Below are 14,704 nucleotides of genomic sequence, written 5' to 3' on the forward strand. Positions count from 1 at the left end.
CGCCATTTCTGCCAGCGTATTGGCACCAAACATTCCTCTTCAGCCTGGAATCGGACTCGTCTTTGCGTCGCGGGTGCTTTGTCGCCGGTCTGACTGATTCTGGTACTAGTGCTGTGTTGCATTGGTGTGTGCATGAAGAGGCGGAGCTTCGCTACCGCCAGCTGACGCAAGAATATCAAGCGCTGCAACGAGCCTACGCTCTGCTAGCCCAGACCAGCGAAAGGGGACTACGACGCCGAGAAGGAGATCAAGGTGGCGCCCCTTCCCGCAACCCCCGGCCGGGTCGCAGCCTCCCCGTTCTCACCCAGCCTCGGGTGTTCTCTGGTCTGAAAGGAGGAGGAGGAGCCTCCCTCCTCCTCCTTTCAGACCAGAGAAAAGCTGATGGTAGAAATGGGTCACTATCAAAGCAGAGTAGCAGATCTGGAGTCAGCGCTGAAGCAACAAGGACAGGTAAGCTCATCAATGAGCACACCTTTTTCTCAGACAAAATAGCTACATTCTTCAGTCACTCATCCGTCTGGCATTACTGGACCAACCCCCCCCCCCCCCCCCCCCCCCCCGAACGTGGCTGGGAAAATGCGGAGAAAAGCAAATGTCATTTTCCAGTCAACCAAAGAATTTGTGGATGAAAATGACACAACATTCCAAAGCTGTCCACGCGTTTGTCTCTTCTAGAATGTCAAGTGGCTGGAGGAGAAGCAGCTGCTGCGTCAGAGCAATCAGCAGTTGGCCGAAAAGGTGACGGAAAGAAAGGCGCTGGGCGGAGTCGCTTGGCGTCACACCTGTCGGGAAGCCCCGCAGATGAGGTCTGACTGTCTTTTCAGGTCAGGCGGATGGAGGCGGAAGAAGCGCGTCTGAAAGAGCACATCCAGGATATCCGAGACCAAAACGAACTGCTTGAGTTCCGCATCCTGGAGCTGGAGGTGGGAAGACTCGCACAAGCGTGTTGAGGCCAGAGATGTGACGGACGGACGGACGGACGGACGGACGGATGCATGCCTCTGCCTTTCAGGAGAGGGAGTGGCGCTCCCCCGTCTTGAAGTTTCTGCAAGTCCGTTTCCCAGACGGCCTCAGCCCTTTGCAGATCTACTGCGAGGCCGAGGGCGTGAGCGTACGTAAGGCGTCCCTCGCAACCCTAACCTTAACCCGAGGTCCCAGAACACCTTACATTGCTCCTTGCGCCTTTCCCCCGGACATCGTCATCAGTGATCTGATGAAGAAGCTGGACATCCTGGGCTATAACGCCGTAAGTGTATGTCGAACTCCTTATGTTCGCACTCCACGAGACTCGGCGGCTCAAATGTGACTTTTGGAAGGCTTTGCGCTGAAAGAAGCTTGTTGACGCTGTGCCTTTGGGCTCTTGCAGAATCTCACCAACGAGGAGCAGGTGGTCGTGATTCACGCCAGGACCCTTCTCACCCTAGCCGAGAAGGTAACGCGCACGTCCACGCACGCTCTCGCATTCTGCTTATGTGACAGCAGCCTTTCCTCAGTGGTTAGAATACATCAAAGTGACCAAGTCAGCACTTCAACAGAAGATGTTGGACATTGAAAGTGAGAAGGTAGACAGACACGCGACATCAGCCAAGGGGAACTCCGGCAATGTGCCCCAACAATTCTGACCTTGAGCTGTGCTAGGATATGTTCTGCAAGCAGAAGGGCTACCTGGATGAAGAGTTGGACTTCAGGAAGTGTTCCATGGACCAGGCTCATAAGGTAAGCCGCCCTCAAATCTCCCGCCGGACCACTGATGGACGAGGATTGCGGCCCAGAGGATCCTGGAGCTGGAGGCCATGTTGTACGAGGCGCTACCGCAGCGGGACTGCCCCGCCACGGACGGCGAAAAAGCCAGCCACGCTGGCGTGAATGACGTGCTGACGGCGGATCAGAGAGAAGAGCTTAGGAGCGCCGTGGACCAATGGAAGCGAGCCCTGATGTGCGAGTTGAGGGAGCGCGACGCTTGCATCCTCCAAGAGAGAATGGATCTGCTGCACAGCGCGCAACAGGTAAGGGCCCAAAGCCAGCCCGGCACTTACTTGCACGCTTACTGGCTTTTGAATGCCACTTTCCATTTGTCCGTCCTAGAGGAACAAAGAGCTGAAAGAATTCATCGAAGCTCAGAAGAGACAAATCAAACAATTGGAGGAGAAGTTTCTGTTTCTCTTTCTATTCTTCTCCTTGGCCTTCATTCTGTGGCCCTAACACCAGCTGGTGAGTGAGCTCCAGCGGCACCGCACTCGACACCTCCGATACACTGCCAGCCGGTCTCAGACGTTGGCAGACGCTCCGATGCCAACGTATACCCCCCGCCACGGTGACAGAGGCACCGCGTCACACCGGCGCTCATCCAATCAGAAGGCAGGAAAAGCAAATTCACATGCAGGGCACTTTTGAACCAGAAGAGAGCGCCACAAAAAACGGTTGTTGCCCCAAACGCGCACTAAAAAGGGTCAGAATAACAAGAGTCCCACTGGCCAGCCGGGGCCACCCGTCCAGCTGTTTCTTCAGGGGGGAAAAAAATTGGAGTCACCGGTGAGTACATTTTGCATTTAGCTCTGCTTTTCTGCTTCTGTCTTCAAGTGTGTGGCATCCTGCGATCAAAGAGTCAGCCAACCCCAAAGCGGTTGACCTCAACGTCCCACCACCATGCCTACCAGAGCAGGTGACGTGATGCTTTGGACATCCTTCCGTCTCAGATGCCCAAAAGTACTCTTTGCCACATCTGCGGCAATACGGTGTCTTTTCAAAGGTGCAAATAAATCCAGCGTGGGCGGAACACGCACGTCTTCGGTTTTTCCCGCTTTGTTTGTGTGACAGCTGTTGTGAAAATTTTATACAAATAAAGTTGTATAGTACAGGTTTGGCCAAGCCGCAACTCCCGAACCGCATGCGGCTCTTTTATGTTCATATCAACATTTGTGTGTGTGTGTGTGTGTGTGTGTGTGTGTGTGGGGGGGGGGTTGTGCGTGTTGGCTTCACTTGAGTTCAATTTGGTATTTTGGTCAAAAGCGCATGTGGTGAAATTCCACAAAGTAGGATGGGCAAACACATTTCTTTAAACTATGAGTGTCAATTGGGCTCTCGAAATGGCAGGGAAAAGATGCACAGCAAAACGAAAATACGTAGATGAACACAGGACGTTTTAATCAGAGTGGGAAAGTTTCTATTTTTTGTTGAACGTGATGGCAAACCATTCTGCCTGATATGTCAGACCTCAGCGCATTTCAAAGATTCAAATCTTCAGCGCCATGCACTTCAGCTCACTCCATGCTAACATTGATCAGGCGTCGAACCCGCATCATCATGCTTAAGAGGTGGCCATGCTAACCAGTGCGCCATTATGTCAACGCATAATAACTAAGTCTACTGGTCAAAACAGCGGTTACTATATGACGTCGCTACGTCGTGGTCACGTGACGCAGACAAGACGTCAATGGACGTGGGCAGAGTTAACTTGTTTAAAAGGGAGTAGGCAGAAGAAATATTTAATTTATTTAAATCTATTTTGAGTGCACACCATTATGCCAATGCATAACAACTGTAAATCTACTAAACAAAACAGCGGTTGCTATATGACATCTGCCACGTCGTGGTCACGTGACATACGTGACGTCGATGGGCGTAACTTTCGCCGGAATTCAAATCCGCGGGGAGAGTTAACTTGTTTAAAAGAGAGTGGGCAGAAGAATTATTTAATTTATTTAAATCTATTTGGTGTGTGCGCCATTATGTCAATGCATAACAACTGTAAGTCTACTAAACAAAACAGCGGTTGCTATTTGACGTCTGCCACGTCGTGGTCACGTGACGCGGACGTGACGTCGACGCCTACTTTACATCCCACCGATCACAGGACTCCTCGGCTGCATAACCGTGCCCCCTTCCCAACCAATCGGATTTGCTATACGCGAAAACGACGCCAATGGAAAGAGCTTCCGCCCAAATTTAAATCCGTGGGCGTGGCTCGCAGCAGGAAGTAGGAAAATGGCGGCGATGTTGACAAAGACACAGCGGATGGTAACATACGACTAACAAGAGAAATATTTTTATTTTCTGCTTGCAACTGGACCGTCCAGAGCGTACACGGTAAGTACAACTCATCGTTTTTAAAAAGAAGTACTTTTGTTGCCCTGAAAAGCGAGTGAGCGTGGCGTTTGTGGGGGACGTCGAATTTCGACGATTCTTTCTGGTCAACGGTTGTAAATGATTGTGTTGATTAAAAAAGAAAACTTGATGTAACTCTACTTTTAACTGCCGTTTCAGATAGATTTGGAATTGCATCACATCCAATTTTGCCTAGAGCGTACACGGTAAGTAACACTCGTTGTGTTTAAGGAGATTTACGTTTGTAATAGCAGAAGTGTAGCCGCGTTGCGTTGTACGTGTGAATGTTGGTCCGGGCGAAATGTTAATGTTTAATTTCATTCCTTTAGGTTCCACGGTGTTCGTTGGCTGCAAGTTTTCCACTGCAAGAAGAGGCTCATATCATTGACCAGGAGCGAGCTACAATGGTGAGTAGCCATAACATTTATGTTAAACACTTCCTATTTCATGTCTAACAGTACTTGATTTAACAAATAACCATAAATAAATACAGTGTGGGCACTGAAGTTAACATATGTGATTATACTGCCTAATCTGTCACCGAGTAGATTGTTGCAAAGTAATATAAGATCCAAAGTTGTAATTCAGAATAGTTTTCAAAAGAAGGCCATTAGAATTATATACAAGTCTGATTACCCTGAACAAGCTATTAATTAAATCACAAATTCTTCAATTCAAAGATTTGGTAGATTATCAGACAAATAATGTCTAACAGTAATTGATTTAACACATCACGATAAGTAGATTGAGTGTGGGCACTCTCAAGTTAACATATGTGATTATACTGCCTAATCTGTTACAGAGTATGTTGTTGCCAAGTAATGTAGAATAGATCCAAAGTAGTAATCCAGAATAGTTTTGAAGAGGCCATTAGAATGATAAACAAATCTGATTACCTTGAACATAATAACAAGCTAAGTGTTTAATATGTCCTATGAAGTCAAAATTGGGCACCATCATGTGGTGAAATTTGGAATTGCATCACATCCAATTTTGCCTGGGAACAAACAGATTACATAAATCTTAGTTTTGAATAAGCCACTCCTTCTCAAACAAGTAAACTCTGCCCATTTTGCGCAGTAGATGTTCTGTTAATATCTAGTATTTATACAAAGTCATAATTTAAATTGCTTTCAACCTTCATTCATCGGTTCAACCAACATTACTCGCTCTTATTACCAACTTGTATTGATTTAACTAAGCGTTTAATACTTCCTATCAGGTCTCAAATCGAGATTTGGCAAAATACAATTTCAGCAAATCCAATTTTGCCAGGGAACAAAAATAGATTAAATAAACTAAATAAGTCCTCTTCCCATTAAATAAATCAGAAAAGTCTGTCTTGTAACCAGTCCTCTTCAAACAAGTAAAGTCTGCCCATTTTGTGCCGTAGATTTTGTGTCTATGCCTAGTATTTAAACAAAATCATAATTTAAACGACTTCTTTCCTTCATTCACTTTGGAAATTTGGAATTGCAGCAAATCGAATTTTGGCAGGGAACAAAAATAGATCAATTAAACTAAATAAGTCTTCTTCCCATTAAATAAATTAAAAAAGTCTGTCTTGTAACCAGTCCTTTTCAAACAAGTAAAGTCTGCCCATTTTGTGCCGTCGATTTTGTGTTAATGCCTAGTATTTATACAAAATCATAATTTAAAGGACTTCATTCCTTCATTCACTTTGGAAATTTGGAATTGCAGCACATCAAATTTTGCCTGGGAAGAAAAGTAGATTAAATAAATTTAATAAGTCTTACTACTTCCCATTAAATAAATTAAATACGTCTTACTTGTTCCCACTCCTTTTCAAAACAGTAGTTTAAAACGAGGGCCCTTCACTCAATCTTTAACCTCAACCCCGCACGTTGTGTTGCATCTGTGAATGTTGGTTGTGGCCAAATGATAGTTTTCTTTCATTCGTTTAGGTTCCAAGAAAACTTGATGTAACTCTACTTTTAACTGCCGTTTCAGATAAGCGGGTATTACGTCGCAGTCAAATGCCGCGGATATGACGTAATTGCCCGAACCTCCGCCAAAATTCAAATCTGTTGGCGCGATGGCCGTGAGCCACTGAGCAGCGACGATTATCAACAGAAATATCTTTATTTTCTGCTTGCAACTGGACCGTCTAGAGCGTACACGGTAAGTAACACTCATTGTGTTTAAGGAGATTTACGTTTGTAATAGCAGAAGTGTAGCCGCGTTGCGTTGTACGTGTGAAAATTGGTCGAGGCGAAATGTTAATGTTTAATTTCATTCCTTTAGGTTCCACGGTGTTTGTTGGCTGCAAGTTTTCCACTGCAAGAAGAGGCTCGTATCATTGACCAGGAGCGAGCTACAATGGTGAGTAGCCATAACATTTATGTTAAACACTTCCTATTTCATGTCTAACAGTACTTGATTTAACAAATAACCATAAATAAATACAGTGTGGGCACTGAAGTTAACATATGTGATTATACTGCCTAATCTGTCACGGAGTAGATTGTTGCAAAGTAATATAAGATCCAAAGTTGTAATTCAGAATAGTTTTCAAAAGAAGGCCATTAGAATTATATACAAGTCTGATTACCCTGAACAAGCTATTAATTAAATCACAAATTCTTCAATTCAAAGATTTGGTAGATTATCAGACAAATAATGTCTAACAGTAATTGATTTAACACATCACGATAAGTAGATTGAGTGTGGGCACTCTCAAGTTAACATATGTGATTATACTGCCTAATCTGTTACAGAGTATGTTGTTGCCAAGTAATGTAGAATAGATCCAAAGTAGTAATCCAGAATAGTTTTGAAGAGGCCATTAGAATGATAAACAAATCTGATTACCTTGAACATAATAACAAGCTAAGTGTTTAATATGTCCTATGAAGTCAAAATTGGGCACCATCATGTGGTGAAATCTGGAATTGCATCACATCCAATTTTGCCTGGGAACAAACAGATTACATAAATCTTAGTTTTGAATAAGCCACTCCTTCTCAAACAAGTAAACTCTGCCCATTTTGCGCAGTAGATGTTCTGTTAATATCTAGTATTTATACAAAGTCATAATTTAAATTGCTTTCAACCTTCATTCATCGGTTCAACCAACATTACTCGCTCTTATTACCAACTTGTATTGATTTAACTAAGCGTTTAATACTTCCTATCAGGTCTCAAATCGAGATTTGGCAAAATACAATTTCAGCAAATCCAATTTTGCCAGGGAACAAAAATAGATTAAATAAACTAAATAAGTCCTCTTCCCATTAAATAAATCAGAAAAGTCTGTCTTGTAACCAGTCCTCTTCAAACAAGTAAAGTCTGCCCATTTTGTGCCGTAGATTTTGTGTCTATGCCTAGTATTTAAACAAAATCATAATTTAAACGACTTCTTTCCTTCATTCACTTTGGAAATTTGGAATTGCAGCAAATCGAATTTTGGCAGGGAACAAAAATAGATCAATTAAACTAAATAAGTCTTCTTCCCATTAAATAAATTAAAAAAGTCTGTCTTGTAACCAGTCCTTTTCAAACAAGTAAAGTCTGCCCATTTTGTGCCGTCGATTTTGTGTTAATGCCTAGTATTTATACAAAATCATAATTTAAAGGACTTCATTCCTTCATTCACTTTGGAAATTTGGAATTGCAGCACATCAAATTTTGCCTGGGAAGAAAAGTAGATTAAATAAATTTAATAAGTCTTACTACTTCCCATTAAATAAATTAAATACGTCTTACTTGTTCCCACTCCTTTTCAAAACAGTAGTTTAAAACGAGGGCCCTTCACTCAATCTTTAACCTCAACCCCGCACGTTGTGTTGTATCTGTGAATGTTGGTTGTGGCCAAATGATAGTTTTCTTTCATTCGTTTAGGTTCCAAGAAAACTTGATGTAACTCTACTTTTAACTGCCGTTTCAGATAAGCGGGTATTACGTCGCAGTCAAATGCCGCGGATATGACGTAATTGCCCGAACCTCCGCCAAAATTCAAATCTGTTGGCGCGATGGCCGTGAGCCACTGAGCAGCGACGATTATCAACAGAAATATCTTTATTTTCTGCTTGCAACTGGACCGTCTAGAGCGTACACGGTAAGTAACACTCATTGTGTTTAAGGAGATTTACGTTTGTAATAGCAGAAGTGTAGCCGCGTTGCGTTGTACGTGTGAAAATTGGTCGAGGCGAAATGTTAATGTTTAATTTCATTCCTTTAGGTTCCACGGTGTTTGTTGGCTGCAAGTTTTCCACTGCAAGAAGAGGCTCGTATCATTGACCAGGAGCGAGCTACAATGGTGAGTAGCCATAACATTTATGTTAAACACTTCCTATTTCATGTCTAACAGTACTTGATTTAACAAATAACCATAAATAAATACAGTGTGGGCACTGAAGTTAACATATGTGATTATACTGCCTAATCTGTCACGGAGTAGATTGTTGCAAAGTAATATAAGATCCAAAGTTGTAATTCAGAATAGTTTTCAAAAGAAGGCCATTAGAATTATATACAAGTCTGATTACCCTGAACAAGCTATTAATTAAATCACAAATTCTTCAATTCAAAGATTTGGTAGATTATCAGACAAATAATGTCTAACAGTAATTGATTTAACACATCACGATAAGTAGATTGAGTGTGGGCACTCTCAAGTTAACATATGTGATTATACTGCCTAATCTGTTACAGAGTATGTTGTTGCCAAGTAATGTAGAATAGATCCAAAGTAGTAATCCAGAATAGTTTTGAAGAGGCCATTAGAATGATAAACAAATCTGATTACCTTGAACATAATAACAAGCTAAGTGTTTAATATGTCCTATGAAGTCAAAATTGGGCACCATCATGTGGTGAAATTTGGAATTGCATCACATCCAATTTTGCCTGGGAACAAACAGATTACATAAATCTTAGTTTTGAATAAGCCACTCCTTCTCAAACAAGTAAACTCTGCCCATTTTGCGCAGTAGATGTTCTGTTAATATCTAGTATTTATACAAAGTCATAATTTAAATTGCTTTCAACCTTCATTCATCGGTTCAACCAACATTACTCGCTCTTATTACCAACTTGTATTGATTTAACTAAGCGTTTAATACTTCCTATCAGGTCTCAAATCGAGATTTGGCAAAATACAATTTCAGCAAATCCAATTTTGCCAGGGAACAAAAATAGATTAAATAAACTAAATAAGTCCTCTTCCCATTAAATAAATCAGAAAAGTCTGTCTTGTAACCAGTCCTCTTCAAACAAGTAAAGTCTGCCCATTTTGTGCCGTAGATTTTGTGTCTATGCCTAGTATTTAAACAAAATCATAATTTAAACGACTTCTTTCCTTCATTCACTTTGGAAATTTGGAATTGCAGCAAATCGAATTTTGGCAGGGAACAAAAATAGATCAATTAAACTAAATAAGTCTTCTTCCCATTAAATAAATTAAAAAAGTCTGTCTTGTAACCAGTCCTTTTCAAACAAGTAAAGTCTGCCCATTTTGTGCCGTCGATTTTGTGTTAATGCCTAGTATTTATACAAAATCATAATTTAAAGGACTTCATTCCTTCATTCACTTTGGAAATTTGGAATTGCAGCACATCAAATTTTGCCTGGGAAGAAAAGTAGATTAAATAAATTTAATAAGTCTTACTACTTCCCATTAAATAAATTAAATACGTCTTACTTGTTCCCACTCCTTTTCAAAACAGTAGTTTAAAACGAGGGCCCTTCACTCAATCTTTAACCCCAACCCCGCACGTTGTGTTGTATCTGTGAATGTTGGTTGTGGCCAAATGATAGTTTTCTTTCATTCGTTTAGGTTCCAAGAAAACTTGATGTAACTCTACTTTTAACTGCCGTTTCAGATAAGCGGGTATTACGTCGCAGTCATGTGCCGTGGATATGACGTAATTGCCCGAACCTCCGCCAAAATTCAAATCTGTTGGCGCGATGGCCGTGAGCCACTGAGCAGCGACGATTATCAACAGAAATATCTTTATTTTCTGCTTGCAACTGGACCGTCTAGAGCGTACACGGTAAGTAACACTCATTGTGTTTAAGGAGATTTACGTTTGTAATAGCAGAAGTGTAGCCGCGTTGCGTTGTACGTGTGAAAATTGGTCGAGGCGAAATGTTACTGTTTAATTTCATTCCTTTAGGTTCCACGGTGTTTGTTGGCTGCAAGTTTTCCACTGCAAGAAGAGGCTCGTATCATTGACCAGGAGCGAGCTACAATGGTGAGTAGCCATAACATTTATGTTAAACACTTCCTATTTCATGTCTAACAATACTTGATTTAACAAATAACCATAAATAAATACAGTGTGGGCACTGAAGTTAACATATGTGATTATACTGCCTAATCTGTCACGGAGTAGATTGTTGCAAAGTAATATAAGATCCAAAGTTGTAATTCAGAATAGTTTTCAAAAGAAGGCCATTAGAATTATATACAAGTCTGATTACCCTTAACATAACAACAAGCTATTAATTAAATCACAAATTCTTCAATTCAAAGATTTGGTAGATTATCAGACAAATAATGTCTAACAGTAATTGATTTAACACATCACGATAAGTAGATTGAGTGTGGGCACTCTCAAGTTAACAGATATGATTATACTGCCTAATCTGTTACAGAGTATGTTGTTGCCAAGTAATGTAGAATAGATCCAAAGTAGTAATCCAGAATAGTTTTGAAGAGGCCATTAGAATAATAAACAAATCTGATTACCTTGAACATAATAACAAGCTAAGTGTTTAATATGTCCTATGAAGTCAAAATTGGGCACCATCATGTGGTGAAATTTGGAATTGCATCACATCCAATTTTGCCTGGGAACAAACAGATTAAATAAATCTTAGTTTTGAATAAGCCACTCCTTCTCAAACAAGTAAACTCTGCCCATTTCGCGCAGTAGATGTTCTGTTAATATCTAGTATTTATACAAAGTCATAATTTAAATTGCTTTCAACCTTCATTCATCGGTTCAACCAACATTACTCGCTCTTATTACCAACTTGTATTGATTTAACTAAGCGTTTAATACTTCCTATCAGGTCTCAAGGCAAGATTTGGCAAAATACAATTTCAGCAAATCCAATTTTGCCAGGGAACAAAAATAGATTAAATAAACTAAATAAGTCTTCTTCCCATTAAATAAATCAGAAAAGTCTGTCTTGTAACCAGTCCTCTTCAAACAAGTAAAGTCTGCCCATTTTGTGCCGTAGATTTTGTGTCTATGCCTAGTATTTAAACAAAATCATAATTTAAACGACTTCTTTCCTTCATTCACTTTGGAAATTTGGAATTGCAGCAAATCGAATTTTGGCAGGGAACAAAAATAGATCAATTAAACTAAATAAGTCTTCTTCCCATTAAATAAATTAAAAAAGTCTGTCTTGTAACCAGTCCTTTTCAAACAAGTAAAGTCTGCCCATTTTGTGCCGTCGATTTTGTGTTAATGCCTAGTATTTATACAAAATCATAATTTAAAGGACTTCATTCCTTCATTCACTTTGGAAATTTGGAATTGCAGCACATCAAATTTTGCCTGGGAAGAAAAGTAGATTAAATAAATTTAATAAGTCTTACTACTTCCCATTAAATAAATTAAATACGTCTTACTTGTTCCCACTCCTTTACAAAAAAGTAGTTTAAAACGAGGTCCCTTCACTCAACCTTTAACCCTATTTATTCACCTTCTAGGCTAAGTGTTAAAGGCTAAGTGTTAAAGGCTAAGTGTTAGAGGCTAAGTGCCAGAGGCTAGGCGCCAGAGGCGAGTTTTTGTGGGCTGAAGTTTTAGTGGGGTTAGTGTGAATACAATCCAAAAGAATACAACAGAATACAATACAATAGAATATAATACATAGATTAAATTCAATAGCTCTTACTACTTCCCATTAAATAAATTAAATACGTCTTACTTGTTCCCAATCCTTTTCAAAAAAGTAGTTTAAAACGAGGGCCCTTCACTCAACCTTTAACCTCAACCCCGCACGTCACATTGTGTTGTATCTGTGAATGTTGGTTGTGGCCAAATGATAGTTTTCTTTCATTCGTTTAGGTTCCACGGTGTTTGTTGGCTATGTTTTCCACTGTCAGAAGGATGAAAATACAAAGTACAACGCTTGGACGTGGGCGAAGACGTCACCGGTGAGTCCTTCCTTCCTATTTATTTACCTTCTAGATGCTAGAGGCTAAGTGTTAGAGGCTAAGTGTTAGAGGCTAAGTGTTAAACACAATACGAACAACACAACGATACTGCACTGAACAACACGATACCGCACTGAGAAACACGATACCGCACTGAACAACACGATACCGCACTGAACAACACCATGCCGCACTGAACACCATGCCACACTGAACAACACCATCCCGCACTGAACAACACCATGCCGCACTAAACAACACCATGCCGCACTGAACAACACCATGCCTCACTGAACGACACCATGCCGCACTGAAAGACACCATGCCGCACTGAACGACACCATGCCGCACTGAAAGACACCATCCCGCACTGAACACCATGCCGCACTGAACAACACCATCCTGCACTGAACAACACCATCCCGCACTGAACAACACCATGCCGCACTGAACAACATTATGCCGCACTGAACATTATGCCGCACTGAACAACACCATGCCGCACTGAACAACACCATGCCGCACTGAACAACATTATGCCGCACTGAACAACACCATGCCGCACTGAACAACACCATGCCGCACTGAACAACACCATGCCGCACTGAACAACATTATGCCGCACTGAACAACACCATGCCGCACTGAACAACACCATCCTGCACTGAACAACACCATTCCGCATTGAACACCATGCCGCACTGAACAACACCATCCCGCACTGAACAACACCATCCCGCACTGAACAACACCATGCCGCACTGAACAACATTATGCCGCACTGAACAACATTATGCCGCACTGAACAACACCATGCCGCACTGAACAACACCATGCCGCACTGAACAACACCATGCCGCACTGAACAACATTATAACGCACTGAACAACACCATCCCGCACTGAACAACACCATGCCGCACTAAACAACATTATGCCGCACTGAACAACATTATGCCGAAATGAACAACACCATGCCGCACTGAACAACACCATGCCGCACTGAACAACACCATCCTGCACTGAACAACACCATCCCGCACTGAACAACACCATGCCGCACTGAACAACACCATGCCGCACTGAACAACACCATGCCGCAATGAACAACACCATCCCGCACTGAACAACATTATGCCGCACTGAACAACATTATGCCGCACTGAACAACACCATGCCGCACTGAACAACACCATGCCGCACTGAACAACGCCATCCTGCACTGAACAACACCATCCCGCACTGAACAACACCATGCCGCACTGAACAACATTATGGCGCACTGAACAACATTATGCCGCACTGAACAACACCATGCCGCACTGAACAACACCATGCCGCACTGAACAACACCATGCCGCAATGAACAACACCATCCCGCACTGAACAACACCATGCCGCACTGAGCAACACCATGCCGCACTGAACAACACCATCCTGCACTGAACAACACCATGCCGCACTGAACAACACCATTCCGCACTGAACAACACCATGCCGCACTGAACAACATTACGCTGCACTGAACAACACCATGCCGCACTGAACAACACCATGCCGCACTGAACAACACCATGCCGCACTGAACAACATTATGCCGCACTGAACAACACCATGCCGCACTGAACAACACCATCCCGCACTGAACAACACCATGCCGCATTGAACAACACCATGCCGCACTGAACAACACCATCCTGCACTGAACAACACCATGCCGCATTGAACAACACCATGCCGCACTGAACAACACCATCCTGCACTGAACAACACCATCCCGCACTGAACAACACCATGCCGCACTGAACAACATTATGCCGCACTGAACAACACCATGCCGCACTGAACAACATTATGCCGCACTGAACAACTATATGCCGCACTGAACAACACCATGCCGCACTGAACAACACCATGCCGCACTGAACAACACCATGCCGCACTGAACAACACGACGTCGCACTGAACAACACGACGCCGCACAGAACAACACGACGCCGCACAGAATAACACAATACCGCACAGAACAACACAATACCGCACAAACAGTTTTAGATAATATTACGTCGCAGTCATGTGACGCGGACATGACGTCAATAGGCGGAACTCACGGCAAAATTATAATCCGTGGGCGTGGCTTGCAACAGGAAGTAGGAAAGCGGCAGTTCTGGCAAACAAGACACAGCTGTTAGTAACACGATGACTAACAAGGCAAATATTTTTGTTTTCAGCTTGCAACTTGACCGTCTAGAGCGTACAAGGTAATTACAACTGTTTTTTTTTAGCCCTGAAAAGCAAGGGAGTGTGGCGTTTGGGAGGAATGTCGAACTCGGCGTCTGCTTCCAGCCACAGACGCCAAATTTCGACGATTATTTCGACTGGTCAACGGTTGTAAATTATTGCGTTGACTAAAAACTTTATTTAACTCTACTCTTAACTTTGCCGTTTCAGATATGCGGGTATTACA

At 42.2% G+C, this 14,704-nt stretch overlaps 1 protein-coding gene across 1 annotated transcript; it reads left to right on the forward strand.

The window, feature by feature from the left end:
• The first annotated feature begins 319 nt into the window (after positions 1-319).
• On the forward strand, positions 320-1,240 carry LOC148378583 (janus kinase and microtubule-interacting protein 3-like). The gene is made up of 3 exons (XM_088367779.1): positions 320-450; positions 676-738; positions 825-1,240. Exons 1-3 carry the CDS (start codon positions 382-384, stop codon positions 948-950), a joined length of 258 nt encoding a protein of 85 aa, XP_088223905.1. The 5' UTR covers positions 320-381; the 3' UTR covers positions 951-1,240.
• The last annotated feature ends 13,464 nt before the right edge of the window (positions 1,241-14,704 follow it).

The sequence above is a fragment of the Syngnathus floridae genome, unplaced genomic scaffold (genome assembly GCF_059516105.1).
Source record: "Syngnathus floridae isolate MCC-2025c unplaced genomic scaffold, RoL_Sflo_1.0 HiC_scaffold_36, whole genome shotgun sequence".
In the NCBI taxonomy this organism is placed as follows: domain Eukaryota; kingdom Metazoa; phylum Chordata; class Actinopteri; order Syngnathiformes; family Syngnathidae; genus Syngnathus; species Syngnathus floridae.

Bases quoted from the DNA above. Each gene is read 5' to 3' on its own strand.
- LOC148378583 (XM_088367779.1), top strand. From the start codon at position 382: ATGGTAGAAATGGGTCACTATCAAAGCAGAGTAGCAGATCTGGAGTCA. The intron at 451-675 runs GTAAGCTCATCA...TGTCTCTTCTAG, and splicing joins CGCTGAAGCAACAAGGACAG to AATGTCAAGTGGCTGGAGGA. The intron at 739-824 runs GTGACGGAAAGA...CTGTCTTTTCAG, and splicing joins ATCAGCAGTTGGCCGAAAAG to GTCAGGCGGATGGAGGCGGA.